Source organism: Alligator mississippiensis, chromosome 10 (genome assembly GCF_030867095.1).
Source record: "Alligator mississippiensis isolate rAllMis1 chromosome 10, rAllMis1, whole genome shotgun sequence".
NCBI lineage: Eukaryota > Metazoa > Chordata > Crocodylia > Alligatoridae > Alligator > Alligator mississippiensis.
In genome coordinates, this window is record NC_081833.1 from 36,801,771 (window position 1) to 36,821,882 (window position 20,112).

The window sequence follows — 20,112 nt, forward strand, 5'->3', positions numbered from 1 at the left end:
ACTAGTGCATGATGGAGACATACAGTTTACTACTGGTTTCCCAGCCATTTGCTAGATGGCAAAGTACTGCTGAAAGTCAGGCATAAGGGGATAGGCAGACAAGGTTCCTTGGGTGAATTTGATATCTTTTATTAGACCAACCAAAATAGTTGGAGAATATTTATTAAACAAGCTTTCAGGCCTGACAAAGGGTTTTTGAACCCAAAAGCTTGCTTAATAAATATTCTCCAACTATTTGGGTTGGTCTAATAAAAGATATCAAATTCACCCAAGGAACCTTGTCTGCCTATGTCCTTAGACCAACACAGCTACAACCTAAACCCCTGCAGGCATAAGGGGATCCATTCTAGGATCTGGAGGCAAGTGTGCTCCCACTATGTTCTCCTGACTTTCCCCTTCCCTTTTGCTCTCTGCTTCTTTTCATCACATTCTGCTCCTAGTCCATGCCCCTGCACCCGTTTTGTCCCTATATTTTCTTATGCTGCCCACCCAACCCTGCCTGACTCTTGCTTGTCCTTGGATTCTCTGTATATTCTCCCTGTGCCTGTTTCTACTCCACTCCTGCATCTTCTGTCCCATTCTTCTCTTTCCCCTTTCCCCATCTCACCTGTCCTGTGCTTCTGGCTTCCTTCCAACACCCTCATCCTTCCTCTCTCACTTTTTTTCAGCTCTGCATGCAAGTCAGGTTGCTGCTTCCTCCTCTTCTGAGCTGCCTGGGCATTGACAAGGGGAACAGTGAGAACAACAAAGGCAGTACCTCCCTTCTCGCACTTCCAGTGCCTGACAGGGAATGTCTTGCTCTACTCAGGTAGCCCCAGGATGGAGCATACTCAGTGGCTTTGTTGGGTGTGCACCTGCACAGCCAAATCGCACATAGGGGAATACCCTTTCCAGTGTAAACAGTTTTCAAAAAATGTAGCTGCCAAATCCTGAGCGGTCTCTATTGAACATGGGCAAACGTGTAGAAGTTAACCACTTGTTCAAATTTGCCGCAAGACACACCCTTGACACAAAGGCTAACCGCAGCAAATTTCTAGTCCCTGTTCCAAAGCAGGGAGGTGCAGAGTGTCTTGATGAAAAGGATGAAGGGACTTTTTGTAACATGTCAAAATACTCTATTTTCCTCAGTGTCCTCCTCAGAAATAAGTGATCATTTTTAACTGAAACTACACCCAGAAATGGAAATTGGGGTGTGATGATGAAAATATCAGAGTAATGTTAACTATGAGTGCTGCTCATCTGCATATGCACCCTGGTAACATCAGTACCAGACTTTGCCTTTCTGAGAAGGCGAATGTGACCTTTAGCTCTTGTGCTCACACTATATTTGCCCCTGTGAGTTAGCTACATTTGTGGCATCCAGTCTGGCAACACACCAAACAATCCCCATTCTTCGGGAGGGGCCATATTGGCAGGGAATATCTTTCCTTAAAGTTATTTGGCATGTAACTAGACCAAGCTCTTTACTGGGAATGGATGAGACTGCAGGGATAGACTGTGTATTTTATAGCACTGCAGGGATAGGCTGTGTGTTTTTTGAACCAGCAGGTGGGCTTGATGGAAACGCCCTCTTCTCTTCCTTATTAATGTCATAGATCTATAGATTTCAAAGCCAGAAGGGGTCATTGTGATCTCCTAGTCTGACCTTCTGTGTAACACAGGGCAGAAACCCTCACCCAGTCGTGCCTACATCTCATGCATCGAGTCCAGAACTTCAGACTGAGCTATATGTTTCTGCCTTATTACCTATGTTGTGTGAGGTAGAAACCAAGTCAGTGGGGCAGGAGATGGAAAGATGCTACTTTGGAAAACAACGATACATAACTGTGCATGAAAGTGCTTTGGTTTTGTAGGGTTGTCTGAGAATGCATATGGGGTGTGCAACTAGCACTGCTTTATTTTGAAATGTACATTGAAGCATGCATTTAAAAATACAGAGATAGAGGTGCATGGAATATGCAAATAGGAGGGAAAATAAGTATTTGGGGCATGAGCCTGCCAGTACAGCCAGTATCTATTTGAATGTTCAAGCAATAGGTCAGATCCTGTATAAGCTGGCATAGTTTTTTTCCAGCAGCTTGAGAAAAGGCCCAGTATATTCATCATGGTGTATATCGGTTTACAAGACCAAACATGGAGCAATCTAGTTGTTTAAAATTAACCCAAGCTCTCTGTCTCTCTCAGATTCAGCTGAACGGTACCGGCACCTCCTCATCAGTTCAATGAATCAAAGATACAGGAGTCAAAGAGCACCAGAAGCAACGGTGCTGGGGCAAGTGCAGCCTCCTGCTTGCCACCAACTCTTTGTCAACCTAGTGATCAGGCAGAGTAAAGCTTCCCGACTAAAGGAGAGACTGGACAAACCCAAGGAGGACCTGGCAGGCTCACCGGAAGCAGAAGAGGTTGCAGATACAGCAGTGAAAGTATCTGACCTGTTTGACACCATTAGCTCGGGTACCACGAGGGTGATCCTTCTTTTTGGCAAGCCAGGGACTGGCAAGACTATGCTGATGCACAGGATTTGCCAGAAGTGGGCAGAAGGATCCTTACATCAGTTTCTGCTGACTTTTCTTTTTGAGTTTAGGCAGCTGAATCTAATAAGCCAAAAGCTGACTCTGAAGGAGCTTTTGTTTGACTTTTCCCTTCAGCCAGAAGACTGCCCTGATGCAGTGTTTCAGCACCTCCTGGAAAATGCCAAGCAAGTATTGATCATCTTTGATGGACTGGATGAGTTTGTGGGTAACACTGGTGTTTCATCTTCTCCAGAGATGCACCCTGCCTTTCCCAGGCCTATGTCCATATCTGAGCTCTTCACTGATCTCTGTGATGGAAAACTCCTGCCTGGATGTACAGTGTTAATCACCAGCCGCCCTAAGAAATGTCCTGACTTCCTGTTAAACACAGTTGACCTGCTGGCAGAAATTTGGGGCTTTGACCATGAGAAGGTTGAGGAATATGTTAATCACTACTTCCATGAGCATGCATTCAAAGAACAAGCTATTGCTCAGCTGAAAAACAATAGCAAGCTCCTCAGCATGTGTTTTATCCCTGCTCTGTGCTACATTGTCTGCATCTGTTTGGAATATTTGCTGATTAAACAGCTGCTGAGTGTGGAGCTTCCTCAAACCATGACCCAGTTTTATATTCAAATGCTCCTTATTTTTATCAGCAAACAGCAAAAAGAGCGCAGTCAGAGGGATGAAGTTCAGCTGAATCATTACAGGGTTGCTATTCTGGGCCTGTGTGAACTTGCACTGAAGGGCCTGGAAGAGAAGAAATTAGTATTTTATGTTGATGATATCCCAGAACATGTAAAAGAGTTTGCTTCCCTGCATGGGTTGTTGACAGTTTTTGAAGTAAAGAGGAGTGACCACCGCCCAGAGGCTGGCTATGCCTTTGTGCATTTAAGTTTGCAGGAATTTTTTGCTGCTCTGTGTGTGATGCTAAGTAAGACAGCAGACAGAAACTACCTAAGGAAAAAGTTCTCTTTGAAGTCAAAGTGGACTTTAAAGAATGAAGCAAGGACTGAATTCATGGAGAGTTTTCACATCTTTCTCTCCGGCCTCTCGTCAAAAGATTGCAGGAAATTCCTCGCACAGTTATCTGAACAAAATGAGGCTTGGGTGCAAGCCAAGCAAGCTGTCATCTTGCAGTCTCTCAAAAAGCTGGCAGCTACTAACCTCACAGGGCCCAAGATAATTGAGCTGTGCCACTGCACTTATGAAACTCAAGACCTTGAGGTAGCTCAGCATGTTGGGAGCCAGCTGAATTTCAAGTATGAATTCAAAAACTTTAGGTTGACACCGCTTGACATTTCAGCTTTGGTGTTTGTCATTAATTGTGGTCAAGAGTTGACACACTTGGATTTTGCAGGATGTCCCATGGAACTAGATTGTTTGGAAGTTCTAGCCAGCTGTACAAATATTGAGTGCCTAAGGTAAGAAAAGCAATAAGGGATACATGTGCTTGGATTGAGATTTTGAAAGCTGCTTCACAGTTTTGAAGGGCAATACCATGCTTATCTTTGAAAAGGGAATAAAGAAAGACCTGGAAAATGAGGCAGTCATCTTAAAACCAGTATCTTGAAAGATACTTGGACAGATTACAGAGTAATCATTTTTAAGCACCCAATAACAGCAATATAAAAAACAACAACATGGATTTGTCAAGACTAAGCCATACAGGAGCCATTAGGCCTTCCTAATAGCATGAGTCAAATTTACTGTCATATAACCATGAGCAAAATTTAGCCTTATATAATGAATTCTTCTGAATCCTAGGTCTAGCATTGTGTGCAGTCAGATTCTCTCTCGTTTGCAAGAAGTATTGCATGTTTTCTCCTAATAGCAAAACAGAAATTTCCCTCCCTTTGCATAATTGACTAGGTTGAAATATATTTTGAAAAACACAGATCTTGGTAAAAAAAATAATGCAAAAAAGCAGGCTGATACAATAGGTAATGTTGTGGGGAAATCAACAGGTCTTTTTTGCTACATTTTTAAACTTACTTTCTTTTGCTTCTTTCAGCTTTAGGAGTAGGAAATGCGGTGATGAATTTGCAGCTGTTCTTTCCAGAACCTTACCAAAGATCAGGAGTCTGAAAAAATTAGAGTAAGCATTTGCTTTTAAGTTCAAAACATCTTATGTTTCATCCATGGAAAGAAAAGGGCTGCCTTCTTTGCATTTTGTAATCCACTGTTTTACTTTAAATATTTTGTTCTGTGGGATGCTATCTACACTATGCTGTTGTATTGTGTTTGTGTCCCCAACAGGAACCCTAGACTACGATAGTTCCACAGAAATACAAGAGAAATATTATAGTCAGTTCCTGTTTGGCATTGTAATCAAATACCAAGAAAAAAGTTGCCTTGCCTAATGCTGCAGTGTCTGATGACCTATTGTGAAGATTTAAATGTGTAAATAAAATTTTAAACAAATAGCTCTCTTCCAGGAGAGAAAGTGATGTGAAGGAATACATAGGATAGGGACTACTCTTTAATTATGTATTTGTACAGTGCTTAGCATAATATGGCTTGAGCTACATGAGGCTTCAAGGCCCCACCACAACATAAATCTTGTTATGCAGGAGTTGCCAGTTGCTGGTGCTACACATCTTTTTTCAAGTTCTTTTCCTTAGGCTGTAAACAGGTATTTCATTTTGGGAGTGATGTTAGTTTTTAGTTTTTGAAGGTAGAGAGTTGTGTGAGTGGCAATATAGTTTGCTTTCTATCTTGCCTGCTGATAGAAGTCCATTGTTGAGACTGGATTGCTACCTGGGATTTAAGCACTGGAGTTGGGTTGAAATTTCTGGAAGAAGGAATTGCTCCATTGTGTTTGACCTTCTATTTTTCAAGACAGGTATATATGTGAAATTGAAACAACTTGCAGTAAGAGTATATCCAGATTCTAAATCGCTGATTACCACTCAACTAGATAGTCAACATGTGAAGTGTTTTGGTAAGGCCCATGTTGGAACAGGACAGTAGTCAGAAGATGGGGAACATTATTTCTAGTGATGATAAGTTTCTGTGCATTAAATGCAACATGGTTAAATTCCTAGTGATAGAAACAGAAAAGGAAATGAATGAGTCAGTGATAGAGGTCAAAGAGACAAGGATCATGATGTAGGCAAGAAGGGCTTTGAAACATGGATGAACTATATGTGGACTTGAGAGGAATGAGAGGGTGGGATGACACGGTCAGGTTAAGAGATAATCAGAAGAAATACACACCAAAGGTACAGATGTATGTACAATATACTATGTAGTAAAAGTGGGCAGTGGTTCCGTAGTAATTGGAAGAAGTTACCCAAAGAGGTTGTAGAAGCTCTATCTTTGGAGGTTTTTAAGATCTGGCTAGACAAAGCCTTGGCTGGGATAATATGGTTTGGGATGGTCCTTGTGATGGCTGTAGATGTTGTAGGGCTTGCTGCCACTGCCCTGAGCTAGTTTTCTTACAGGCAGTGACAGAGTGGACCTCGGCTTCAGATCACGTGGTCTGCCAGGAAGCTGGTCTTGTGTTTCTCACCTGCCACGACTTTGATGATATTATATTGCTAGGAGGCAATGCCCAAGGTGATCCTACCAGGTCTCAATCCCTGTTTTCTTCTGTGGGGCTCCAAACCTCCCCTTTAGCCCACCCTAGCCTCTCCAGATGGCACTTGTAGTTCTTTGCAGCCAGATCTTAATGCTGCCTGTTGGTCTACTGTTCTGTCCTCAGCCACCAGGGTGACCATTGGCTTTAGTTAGTAGGCATACACCCTTCCAGGGGCTGGCCTTGGCCTGCACTCAAATATCCACAAAAAAAAAAAGCAAAACCTGACTGCTCTCAGTTTCTTTGTCAAACTCGGTCCATGTCCCCTTCACCTGGGGTCAGCTTCTCATGTCCAAATCACAACAAAAAAAATCAGTTAATTCAGTCACTGCTCTGCACAGGCCTGCCCCAGATTACTCGTGAGCATTCACAGTCCCAGTGGGATCTCTCCCATGTGCAGCGAAGCTCTAACCCAGGGGTGGGCAAAATGCTGCCCGCAGACCAGATGCGGCCCACCAGGCCATTCTATCCAGCCCGCGAAGCTCTAAAAAAATATAGAAAATTAATAGTTATCTGCCTTTGGCTGCCTGTCATGCAGCCCTCGATGGCTTGTCAAAACTCAGTAAGTGGCCCTTCGCCTGAAATAATTGCCTGCCCATGCTCTAACCTGAAAACAGCAATTCTTCTGGCCTCTGCCCCAGATCCTCAGCTCTAGGGGTGATCAGAAGCCTTGTGTGGGCAAACCTCCACCTGCCTCCTTCTCTGGGTCACACCCTCAGTGTTTCTCTGGCAGAGTTTGCAACACTTGCCTGCTAGGATGCTCAGCCGCTCCTCTCTCTGCGGCTCACAGGGAATCAACCCCACTCTGCCCCTCTCTGGGACCAGAAATACCTTTGAGCAGCCTCCCTCCTCCAATCCGGTGCGAGAAGCTTCTCCAGAAGTGTGATTGCTTCTCCGGAAGTGTGATTGCTTCTCTTCCGGTCTGCTTCTGCAGCCCTGCCGGCCCTCTATGCTGTAAGTGTTGCTTGCTTTCACTTTCCCCATCTGTTGCTGCTGGCTGCTTTTCTTCTCCTGACCTCCCCTGCCCCGCACATAAGGCACCTTGGGGCTTTTGTTTACTCTCTCTCTCACTCCTTCACATATTCCCCCCACTTAAAATGCCATCAGGCGCTCTTCTTTGTTCATAAGGGGGACTTTCTACCTGGACTGTCACCTGCTTTCCTAGCATTCTCTGTATTTCACGGGACTCCCTCAAGTGGCAACGAGAGAGAAAATCAGCCACCACATTATCTTTACCTGGTCGATATTCAACCATAAACTGAAATAGTTGCAAAGCCGAGGCCCACCTTGTTATATGGGCGTTGGTTAAAATCCACCAAGACGGACATTTCAGTGATGCATGATCTGTTATAACTATGAACTCCCGCCCCAGCAGGTAATACCAAAAATACTCTACAACCCACTTCACCGCTAAACACTCCCTTTCTACCGTGGCATACCTTTCATGGTCGTTTAATCTCCTTCTGGCATAGGCTATCAGTCTTCCTTCTCCCTCAATCCTTTGGGAAAGCATGGCCCCTAATGCCTGACCCGATGCATCTATCTGAAGAATGAAGGGCAGTGTAAAATTTGGTGCATGTAGTATAACATCTTTACATAAGGCCTTCTTAACCCCCTTGAAGCTTGTTGGTGTATCTCTGTCCAGTGTATATGGCCATTCCCCTTACCCTTGAATCAAGGCCCCTGGCCCCTGGGTCCCAGCTCCAGCCCATGGCCCCAGCCTCTGGCCCCTGCTCCCAGCCCCTGGCTCCCGGCTCTAGCCTCCAGCCCCTGGCCCCAGCACCTGGCCCCAGCTCCAGCCCTCAGCCCCCTTTGGTAAGTGTCCCACGCCAGACCGAGGCAGCACACTCATGGACTGCTGCTCCTTAGAGGGAACACTGCCCTTGATCATGTTAGTGAGTGGAACTGCTAATTCCACATATTTCAGAATAAACCTTCAAAAGTAACCCGTTAAACCTAGAAACACTCTCATCTGTTTCTTTGTTCGAGGGACCTGGTAACTTTTAATTACCTCAGCCTTATCAACTAGTGGTTTAATCTGTCCTTGCCCCATGCGGAAACCTAAATAATCTATCTCACGCTGTCCCAATGCACATTTCTTAGGGTTAACCCTCAATCCTGATTGTTTCAACTCTTGTAAAACCGCCTGGACAACTATTAAGTGCTGCTTCCAGGTCTTGGTATATACTGTCCCAGCTGCCTGCGGAGGGTTCGGGATTGAGAGTATGGTCGGGGGTAGAAAGGAAAGAAAGATTTATTGACTTAAAAACACAACTATGTGTAGTAACAAGACAAACAATGACAGACAAAAGCAATTAGCGTCGGCAACTTATCAGCAGTCCCCTCTGATGCCTGATACACTGCAAGCTTCTCTTTCCACAAAGTTCAGCGAAGTCAGGTGTCCCCAAACAACACTGTCCAAAGAGGTACCATGAAGGAGCCTGGGATGCAGTTCTTGGGCTCTTTGAGGTCCACGGGCCCATTGATCCAGGCAACAGTTAACTAATTCTTTTACAGAGCTGTCTCTGCCTTCTGAATAGTTTTCAAATATTCCAGCTCATTTATAGCTTCTGAATGATACTGATAACGAACGACCACTCAGATTCCTTTTACTTCAACTGTCCTTAGACTGACCAATTAGCAGTACAAGCCTTGCATTTCTTTGATAAGGTCATTTTAACTACGCCACAGGGCCTTACTACTTCAAGGCTTTGCTAAATTTATTAGGCCTTACTTTATACAAGGCCTCACTACATCTTAAACTTTAATTAGGCTCTTAGCAACAACATACAGCTTAATATCTAAACAAATACAGAAAAACACTTGGTCTAATCTTCATAGGGCCTTCAGCAAGCACCTTTATCACACAAACAATTTCAGCTGTCACATATACGACTATATCATCAATATATGCAGTTGCATATTCATGATGAGGGGCTAGTAACCAATCCATCAGCCTTTGAAATGTTGCAGCTGCACCCTTTAGGCCAAAGGACATTCTACAGAACTCATAAAGACCCCACAGCATTCCAAACGCTGTTTTAGCCTGGTCCTCTGGTTTTATAGGGATCTGCCAATATCCTTTGGCTAGATCAAAGGTGGAGATAAATTCTGACTGCCCTATTCTTTCTAGCAACTCCCCAATCTATGGCATGGGAAACGCACCGAACTGAGTGATGGCATTAAGTTTATGAAAATCTATACACACGCGGAGCAACCCATCTTTTTTGGGGACTGTCACTATGGGGCTTCTCTACGGACTTCTGGAGGTCTTAATTATCCCCTGTTGGAGCACCTTCCCTATCTCATCCTTTACTGCCTGATAATGGTAGTGTGATATCCTTCACTACCTTTCCCGCACAATGGCCCTTTCTGGTGTTTTAATTCCATGTACTGCATCCCTTGTTCTTCCTTGAATCTCACTGAATCCATCAGCAAATTTCTCGAGTACCTGGTTCAGCTGTCTTAGTTGCCTCTCCATCAAACTAGACCCTGTAACCACTGCCCCCAAGTCAAACCCATTTGTCCCCATATCTCCTAACTCCCTTCCAAATTCCTCTTTCGCTGGAATAGGAGAAGCCAACAATCCTTCAGGTTCCTGCCACAACTTCAACAGGTTAATATGAAATATCTGCCTGTCCCTCCGATGCTCTGGTCGTGATACTTCATAATCTACTGGACCAACCCAGCATATGATCTGGAATAAGTCAGAAATTTACTAGTTGAACTGGGTAACAGGACCAATACTCTCTGCCCAACCTGAAACTTTCTTTCTTTGGCTCCTTGGTCATACTGCTGTTTTTGGTTTATTTGGGCCTTAGGTGATTGCTTGCCAACTGATTCACCTTTATAAAGTTGTTCTCTCAGAGTTGTCACATATTGGGAAGGGGTTGTTCCTTCATCTCCCTCCTTTTCCCACCCTTCATGAACTACATCTAACAAGCTCTGTGGGGTATTCCCGTACACCAACTCAAATGGTGCATATCCTAACGATGCTTGAGGTGCTTCTCTAACCGTGAACAGTAACGACACGATCAACAGATCCCATTGTTGAGGGTCCTCCTGAGCGCACCTCCTCAACATGGCCTTTAATGTCCTGTTAAAATGCTCCACCAGACCATTGGTCTGGGGATGATAGATCGCTGTATGCAAATTCTTTATGCGCAGTGCCTGGCACAGTCCCTTCATCACATGGGACATTAAGTTTATACCCTGGTCAGTAATGATTTCCCATGGCAGCCCCACCCTCAAAATCCATTTCAACAATTTCTCTGCCACTTTCAGACTCGTGACAGCCCTTAGCGGAACTGCCTCCGAATGCCTGGTCACATAATCAATCAGTACTAATGTGAACTGATGCCCTCCCACGCTTTTTGGGAGTGGACCTATCACGTTCAGGGCTACACATTCGAATGATTCGGCTATTATGGGCATAACCTGCAAGGGCACCCTTGGAGGCTTCTTTACACTGACCCTCTGGCACTCAGGGCCTTGGTTATGAAACGGTTCCACATCTTGATAGCACCCCGGCCAAAAGAAACTACGCGTCACCCGGGCTATAGTTTTCTCTTTACCCAGGTGAACCCCCTAGTGGGTGGGCATTGGCCAGCGCAATAGATCATGGCGATAAGACTGGTACCATGATCTGGGCTAGCACTTCATCATCCCACTACCCCCTATTAAGTCAGTACAAAAAAAAACTTTCCTTGCCTCACAACGTAGCAGTTGGTCACACAGTTTTGGACGTATCATCTGTTTCTCTCTTTTGGCAATCTCTGACTCCCAGACAACTCAGAATGCAGGTTCCTCCCATTGGGCTTCCCGGAATTGCACCCCACCAGCAAACGTACTCATATCCCATAGATCAGCATCCTCCCTATCTGATCCTTCTGCATTTTCCTGGCCTACAAGCCCTTCACTACAGGCCATTTGCTCCTGTTCCTTTGCTAACAATTGATATATCTTTGGCCAATCTTGGCCTAAGATCATAGGGTACAACAAGTCATCGGCTACACCTACTGGCCGTTCCCAAGTGACCCCTTTTACTGTGAGCTGTACTTTCATCCTCGGGTATGTGCAGCCTTGTCCATGCAAGCATACTGTGACAGGGGGCCTGCCAGGGCCGAACTCTGTGGCCCGCCCGCCTGTCACCGTGACAGCAGGCCTACTCAGGGCCGAGCTCTTCATGGCCCGCCCACCTGTCTCTGGGCAACCGCCTGCTCATCTCGCCCGCCACGCCTTTGATGATAATGAGTTCAATTATGATGTTAATTAAGCGGGAGGCTGCCCTTCGACTGCCCCGATGCCCAGGGGCGCTCTGCGGCTCCGACCTCCCCTAATACCGCAGCCCAAGCCTTGCAGATGGCATCATGGTGCTCAACATCTCACCGGCCCCACAATCTTCCGTGCAAGACCCCACTATGGTCTTCTCTACTCAGGCGGCCCCTCCGCCATCATCTGGGCTACCTCGCCCCCCCGAAGCCTTGTTCCCCTCTCGGGTGTGGTTCCCCCAGAACCTTCGGCTACCTAGCCCTGGCCCACCTCAAGGCCGGTCAGGACCCCAGGCCCCCGGCTCTTGGGCGTCCCTCACGGTGGGCCCCCGGCCCTTTTGACCCTCACTGGTCCTGGCCCCAGCATGGGCCAGTCGAGGGGACTCTCCCCTTCAGGCTGGGTCTCTCTAGCCACTCTACTCCTCGGGCCTCACCGTGCCGCTACTCCCTTCCTCCTAGGAGCAACCGCGGCACCTCGCCCACATCACTCCCACTCTCGGGGTCCACCCTCTCTGGGCCCCTCACAAACCCTGGCCCTCTTGGCCCTCATCCAGCTCAGGGGTCACCCACCCGGTGGTGGTGGGAGCTAGGGGTTAAGGCGCCCCGACCCGCCTTTCACCAGGGTGATCACTGGCCTGGTATTTCCTGGGGGCTCCCACACCACTGAGAGCCCCACCAGACCACCCACTCCCAGCAGGGTGCAGTTTCAGGTCATGCCCAGGACCAGGAGCCTCCTAACCATCCCCTTGCAGCTCCCCCTTACCTCCGGTCATTCACAACAGCCCTAAGACCAGGCAGTATTACTGCCTCACCTCCTGCAGCCCAACTGCCTGGTTTATATAAGCCTCAAAATGGCTGCTGCAATCAGGCACCTGGAGGCTGCCAGCTCCAGGCCCTTAAAGTGGCAGGAGCACCCTGTGCTCCGCCACACATACCATCTCTATCGGTGTCAGCCTTGCTCCTTCACTCAAGGGTACTAACCCTTTTCAACCAAGGTTTGATCACATCCTGTATCTATGATTGCCTGGACCACTTGGCCAGCCACCTACACCAACACTGATGGCTTGACTCGTCATCCTCTCTCTGATACTTTCCCCAAGCTACAATCTATCATCTTAACTGGAGATGGTTCCTGTGCCCCTGTTGACTCATTTTTCCCTTCTTGCTGTGTATAAAATTTGGACCTATATAGGCACGGGTTATCTGGACAATCTGTAGCCATTTGCCCTTTCTTCCCACATCTAAAGCAGGTGATTCCCATCACTATTGGCTGGTTTAAGCCCCTTACTATCGTGTTCTCCCCGGCATTCTCCAGTCTTACCACTTACGCTACTGTTGGGCCTATCCATTTTTTCTTGGGGCCCTTCCACCTGTGCACAGTCAAAATCCTCTGCTAACTGCAGAGCCTCTCTAGAGGCCTTGGGACGACGATGTCTTACCCACCACTGTGTGCCTTCCTTTAAATCAGCAAGGAACTGTTCTAATAGGACTATGTCAGTCACTTCCTCCAGGGACATGACTGCCAGCTTCAGCCATCTATTCAGTAAATCCACTGACCTTTGTAGCAGGGCCCTAGGAGTTCTCTTCTTTTTTTTCCATGCCCTGAACATTTTTCTCTCTCTCTCTGGGGTAATATCTAAACAGTACAAAATTTCCTCCTTAACCTTCCCATAATTCTGTGAGTCTTGTTGTGACATGTTACTATATGCTGCCTGTACCTGTCCCACTAACACTACCTCTAACTTGGCAGCCCATTTTGATAGATCTAATCCTGCTGCCATGGCGGTTCTTTCAAAACTCTCTAAAAATGCTTCAGGGTCATCTTCCGGTGTCATTTTTGGTGCCTGAAAATCTACCAAATGATGCTGCATTAACTCCTGCTGTCTCATGAGTTGCTTGTCCGCTGCCATCAGTCTGACTGCCTGTTGCTGCTGCTGCTGCTGCAATAACTGCACAACCAGGCCCTATTGGTGGATCTAACTCCATGGCTACCCCTGGGGTGGGTTCTGCTTTCCCGGCCAATGCACCAATGTGACGGCTGTAAATGTTGTAGGGCTTGCTGCCACTGCCCTGAGCTAGTTTTCCTACAGGCGGTGACAGAGTGGACCTCAGCTTCGGATCACATGGTCTGCCAGGAAGCTGGTCTTGTGTTTCTCACCTGCCACGACTTTGATGATATTATATTGCTAGGAGGCAATGCCCAAGGTGATCCTACCAGGTCTCAATCCCTGTTTTCTTTTGTGAGGCTCCAAACCTCCCCTTTAGCCCACCCTAGCCTCTCCAGGTGGCACTCGTAGTTCTTTGCAGCCAGATCTTAATGCTGCCTGTTGGTCTACTGTTCTGTCCTCAGCTACCAGGGTGACCATTGGCTTTAGTTAGTAGGCGCACACCCTTCCAGGGGCTGGCCTTGGCCTGCACTCAAATATCCACAAAAAAAAAAGCAAACCCCGACTGCTCTCAGTTTCTTTGTCAAACTCGGTCCATGTCCCCTTCACCTGGGGTCAGCTTCTCATGTCCAAATCACAACAAAAAAATCAGTTAATTCAGTCACTGCTCTGCACAGGCCTGCCCCAGATTACTCGTGAGCATTCACAGTCCCAGTGGGATCTCTCCCATGTGCAGCGAAGCTCTAACCCAGGGGTGGGCAAAATGCTGCCCGCAGACCAGATGAGGCCCACCAGGCCATTCTATCCAGCCCGCAAAGCCCCTAAAAATACAGAAAATCAATAGTTATCTGCCCCTGGCTGCCTGTCATGCAGCCCTTGATGGCTTGCCAAAACTCAGTAAGTGGTATTCCGCCTGAAGTAATTGCCCGCCCCTGCTCTAACCTGAAAACAGCAATTCTTCCGGCCTCTGCCCCGGATCCTCAGCTGTCACTTCGCTCTAGGGGTGATCAGAAGCCTTGTGTGGGCAGACCTCTGCCTGCCTCCTTCTCTGGGTCACACCCTCAGTGTTTCTCTGGCAGAGTTTGCAACACTTGCCTGCTAGGATGCTCAGCCGCTCCTCTCTCTGCGGCTCACAGGGAATCGACCCCACTCTGCCCCTCTCTGGGACCAGAAATACCTTTGAGCAGCCTCCCTCCTCCAATCTGGTGCAAGATGCTTCTCTGGAAGTGTGGGGATTGCTTCTCTTCCCTTCCGGTCTGCTTCTGCAGCCCTGTGGCCCTCCATGCTGTAAGTGTTGCTTGCTTTCACTTTCCCCATCTGCTGCTGCTGGCTACTTTTCTTCTCCTGACTTCCCCTGCCCTATAGGTAAGGCACCTCAGGCCTTTTGTTTACTTTCACTCCTTCACAGTCCTGCTTTGAGCAGGTGGATGGACTAGATGATCTCCTGAGGTCCCTTACAACCCTAATTTTCTACGATTCTAACAGCCTGTGGGCACGCTTTTACAGGATAAGTGGAAAGTAAACCCTAGTAACTTTGCTCACATGCACTGCTTCTGGAAGCAGTTAATGCATACTAATTAACACAGTCAGAGCAGAATCAATTAATCAAATCTGCTGCAAGTCTGCTCAAGCATGCTAATTAACATACTCCAACAGCCTCTGTATCACATGCATTCAGCATCCCCACATTTCAAAATGGCAGTGGAGTTGTTTTAGCTAAAGCTCATTGAATGAGCTTTAGTTAAGGCACCCCTGCTGCCATTCTGAAGCACAGGATGCTGAATACACATGATGCTACAGCACTGCAGGTACTCTATGAGCTGCTCTAATTAAAGCACTGCCCCCTCCATACCAGAGCACCTCAAGGTGCTACCATGCCCTGCTTTCTACCCGACTTTAGATTAACAAGGCTATACATCTTTCTCAGCAGAAATGCAGTTTATTTGGTATAACTATAGATTCTCAACACAGTGGCTTCTGCCAAATACATTTTTGCTCCACTGTATATTTCACAGACAACGCACTGTAGTGTATCATGACTCTGGGCTTAAAACTAGCTGTATTAGGGGTGCTGGTGATGGTAAAATTCTACAGTGTAATAATGAGCCATTCTGCTGATTGGCTTTCAGCAACAGGTGCTCTATTTCTTGCTTCTTCAGCACGGCCATAGCAAATCTCCTCATCACAGATCATGAGCCAGGTCAGTCTCTCATGCTCTGTCCACACTAGGAGTCTTGATTAGCAAACCTGTGCCACATTCCTTCAAGCACTAAAGAATAATCAAGTACAGGTTTCCCTCGATTTATGCGGGTTCAATTTATGCAAATTCGTTCTTATGCGATGACCCTTTTGTACCAGAAATTTGTTATATGCAAGGTAAATTTGCATATATGTGATCGGCATAGGCTGATCTTATGCGATCAGCATAGGCACGCTCTGCCCTTCCTCAAGCAGGTAAGTCTGAGTCTGTGAGGGGAGGGGAAAGGGCTGTGGGGCCGGGCCCTACTCACCTACCCCTGAAGAGCCCCGTGCTGCTGCCGGCCCAAGTCTGCAGTGGCCACTGGCCCCAGCCTGCTCTCATCCAGCTGCATGGGGCTGCCCACCCCTGCTGCAGCTGCTCTGGGAGCAGCCGATGCAAGTGTCTTGCAGCCGCTAGGCTGCGCCGTGTGCCCCAAACCGTCCAGGGCTCTACTTCCCCCAGGGCACCGTGCCCCTATCCCCCCGTCATGGTGCAGCCCAGCAGCTGCAAGCTGAACACTGCTCCCAGGGCTGCAGTAGAGGCGGGCAGCCGCATGCAGCCAGACAAGAGCAGGCTGGGGCCAGCATTGGCACCAGGCTCTTCCTGGCATTCGGGGTGGGCCATGGTAATGGGAGGGGGGCTGCTGCCACCCCAAAATTCACCATAGCACCCCGCAACTTCCCCTCGCAGTGTCACTGCTGAGCTCTGGGAAGAGCCTGGTGCTGCTGCCAGCCCAAGCTGGCAGCGTTGGCCAGCCTCAGCCTGCTCTCATCTGGCTGCTGGCAGCTGCCCACCTCTGCTACAGCCCTGGGAGCAGCAGATGCTGCTTGCTTGCAGTCTCTGCTGCTGCAGACTCAGGCCGGTGGCGGCACTTCAGGGGCGGGTGAGCAGGGCCTGGCCCTGAAGTGGGATGAATGGGGAGAAGTCGGGTGAGTGAGGCTGCTGCCCACCCCGGGTGCCACAACAAGCCTGGTGCTGCCCTTGCTGCAGCCCCAGGAATGGGAGATGCCTCCTGCTTGCACTGCATCCCTCTCCCCACCCCTTCCCTAGCCCCAGCCCCACCCCCACTCCCTCCCTCCCTCCCTCACTGTCCTGGGAATGCATCCCAATCTGTTTCATTGTAAACTGGGTTCGCTTTATGCGAATTTGATTCATAGATTCATAGATTCATAGATGTTAGGGTCGGAAGGGACCTCAATAGATCATCAAGTCCAACCCCCTGCATAAGCAGGAAAGAGTGCTGGGCCTAGATGACCCCAGCTAGATACTCATCTAACCTCCTCTTGAAGACCCCCAGGGTAGGGGAGAGCACCACCTCCCTTGGGAGCCCATTCCAGACCTTGGCCACTCGAACTGTGAAGAAGTTCTTCCTAATGTCCAGTCTAAATCTGCTCTCTGCTAGCTTGTGGCCATTGTTTCTTGTAACCCCCGGGGGCGCCTTGGTGAATAAATCCTCACCAATTCCCTTCTGTGCCCCCGTGATGAACTTATAGGCAGCCACAAGGTCGCCTCTCAACCTTCTCTTGCGGAGGCTGAAAGGGTCCAGTTTCTCTAGTCTCTCCTCGTAGGGCTTGGTCTGCAGGCCCTTGACCATACGAGTTGCCCTTCGCTGTACCCTCTCCAGGTTATCCACATCCTTCTTGAAGTGTGGCGTCCAGAATTGCACGCAGTACTCCAACTGCGGTCTGACCAACGCCCTATAGAGGGGAAGTATCACCTCCCTGGACCTATTTGTCATGCATCTGCTGATGCACGATAAAGTGCCATTAGCTTTTCTGATGGCTTCGTCACACTGCCGGCTCATGTTCAACTTGGAGTCCACTAGGACTCCAAGATCCCTTTCCACCTCTGTGCCACCCAGCAGGTCATTCCCTAGGCTGTAGGTGTGCTGGATATTTTTCCTCCTTAGGTGCAGCACTTTGCATTTCTCCTTGTTGAACTGCATCCTGTTGTTTTCTGCCCACTTGTCCAGCCTATCCAGGTCTGCCTGCAGCTGTTCCCTGCCCTCCGGCGTGTCCACTTCTCCCCATAGCTTTGTATCATCTGCAAACTTGGACAGAGTACATTTCACTCCCACGTCCAAGTCGCTGATGAAGACATTAAAGAGTATCGGTCCAAGGACCGAACCCTGCGGGACCCCACTGCCCACACCCTTCCAGGTCGAGACCGACCCATCTACCACGACTCTTTGGGTGCGACCCTCTAGCCAATTCGCCACCCACCGGACTGTGCAGTCATCCACATCACAGCCTCTTAATTTGTTCACCAGTATGGGGTGGGATACCGTATTGAAGGCCTTCCTGAAGTCCAAGTATACAACATCCACCCCTCCTCCTGTGTCTAGGCGTTTCGTAACCTGGTCATAGAAAGAGACTAGGTTGGTCAGGCACGATCTGCCCGCCACAAACCCATGCTGGTTTCCCCTTAGCATAATTTGTCCTGCCGGGCTCTCACAAATGTGAGCCTTGATAATTTTTTCAAATACTTTACCAAGGATGGAGGTGAGACTGACCGGCCTATAGTTGCCCGGGTCCTCCTTCCTCCCCTTTTTGAAAATGGGGACCACGTTATCCCTTTTCCAGTCCTCCGGGACTTGGCCTGTGCGCCACGAGGATTCGAATATTCCCGCCAGTGGCTCTGCAATGACATCGGCCAGTGCCTTCAGCACCCTCGGACAGAGCCCATCCGGGCCTGCCGACTTAAAGGCATCCAGTTCTTCCAAGTGACTCTGTACCACCTCAGGATCTACGCATGGAAGTCTGGCGCCTTGCTGCTGCCTCTCTACAACCCCAGTGAGAGACTTGTCGTGCCCCTTGCTTAGGAACACTGAGGCAAAGAACTCGTTGAGGAGTCCAGCCTTGTCCCCCCTATCTGTCACCAATTGCTTCTGCCCATTTAGCAGTGGTCCTATTCCTCCCTGGGCCTTCCTTTTACTCCCTATATATCTAAAAAATAGTATGCATTGATGTATGCACCTTTCCCTGGGAAAGCATCTGCTGCATAAATTGAGGGAAACCTGTACAGCAAAATGCAGCTTCTGGGGTTCAGTTCTGCCCTGCAGCAATATATATGTAACTTGTATTGCCCAAGTTTGGAATGGTCTCACAAGTCCCTGCATTTTCAATTTGTCCCTTAAACAGTTCCTGGAATATGTCTGAGGAAAATATTTTTCTTGCTCACATCTTTCTGATCTGCTTTATGTTTTTCAGGTTAACTGGTGGCAATATCACTGCCCTGGGACTAGCTAACCTAGGACAAGCTTTTCCACACTGCACTCAACTTGAAGAAATAAAGTAAATGAGCTGTATTAATGGGGTGAATGATACCTTTTTCAAATTGTTTGAGTATTTTGGGGGCAGGATTAACCACACAAATTGATTTGCAGTTTGCAAGGCAATCGAATGAGGGACCAAGACATGACAAAGGTGCTTGAAGTATTTTCCAGAATGGAAAAATTGAAGAAGATAGAGTAAGTAGAAGTTTGAATTGCTTATGCTTATTTAAAATGGCAGCTATTAAGGAAGGTCAGAGTCAAAATGTTTCGGATCAACATCAAGTCAGGGACCATTATGATGAGACAAGGAACCCGTGGGGAGTACCCAGGACTCTCTTGGAAATCATTGATTGCCTGTGGGGTGCATGGTGGGGTACAACTTTTTACCGGTGAGGGTGCTTAACTACTAGAACAAGCTACCAAGAGGAATGGTGGATTCTCCAGCCTTGAAATCTTCAAATCCAAACTGGAAATATTTTTTGTAAGATACTTGAGTACTTATGTCCCTTAAGAATTAATAGGAGACGGGCACTTCACTCACATTAGAAATTTGTTCCCAGGTGCTTTTCTGGTACCTGTGTTGCTGCAAACACAAACAAAAGGACTTTAGACAAGAATGCCTCAATGATGTTTTATGGCATATAATTATACATTTGATGATCAGTGATCACGTGGTTCCTCCTGGCTTTACAGTCTAAGCACAATTAGATTGCTAATAGAATCCTGGTGTGTGCGTGTGCGCGTGCGCATGTACATATACACACGTGTGTAGCCATGTCTGCATAGTAAACTTGCTATGTCTGACACAGCCAAGCAGGCTACTTCTTAAGCCAAAATAAGTGTAACTACGTCTATTCAGGAAGTCTCATTAGCACTGCTGAATGAACTAATTATTAGCTCAATGTGCCATGTTAATTGGCCAATACATAGCATTCATGGATGTGGTTAATTAGTATGGGCTAACTGGCACTACCACTCAGAAGTGCTAATTATTCCATTGGGGGGGTGCGCATGGGCGTATGTGCCCACACACTTGCACATGCACGCTTGGATACACAGGATATAGAGAAGTGGTCATATACAAAATAAAGGGACTTGCTGTCAGATGAAAGCAGCTGATGTTTTGATGCTCTGTTATCCACAGTTTAAGCCACAATGATATTTCGACGAAGGCTGTTCTTGTTTTGGCAAAGAGAGCCATCATGTGTCCAAATGTTACTGAACTGCATATCAGGTACTGGAAAATTAAAGCCATTATGGAAATACTTTTTTATTTCTCTAAGTGTTTACTTTACAAACTGCATTCCCCTTCTAATTTAGTTGCTTTTTAATGAAGAGCAGTGCAGATGA

General features: G+C 47.6%; 1 protein-coding gene across 1 annotated transcript in view; it reads left to right on the plus strand.

Moving 5' to 3' along the window:
• The window catches only part of NLRC5 (NLR family CARD domain containing 5), a 99,418-nt gene that overhangs the window by 14,401 nt on the left and 64,905 nt on the right, over positions 1-20,112 (plus strand). The window contains exons 5-9 of the mRNA XM_059713294.1: positions 2,185-3,937; positions 4,528-4,611; positions 18,698-18,781; positions 18,874-18,957; positions 19,907-19,996. Coding sequence (XP_059569277.1) covers positions 2,185-3,937; positions 4,528-4,611; positions 18,698-18,781; positions 18,874-18,957; positions 19,907-19,996 — 2,095 coding nt within the window. The remainder of the gene's footprint in view (positions 1-2,184; positions 3,938-4,527; positions 4,612-18,697; positions 18,782-18,873; positions 18,958-19,906; positions 19,997-20,112) is intronic.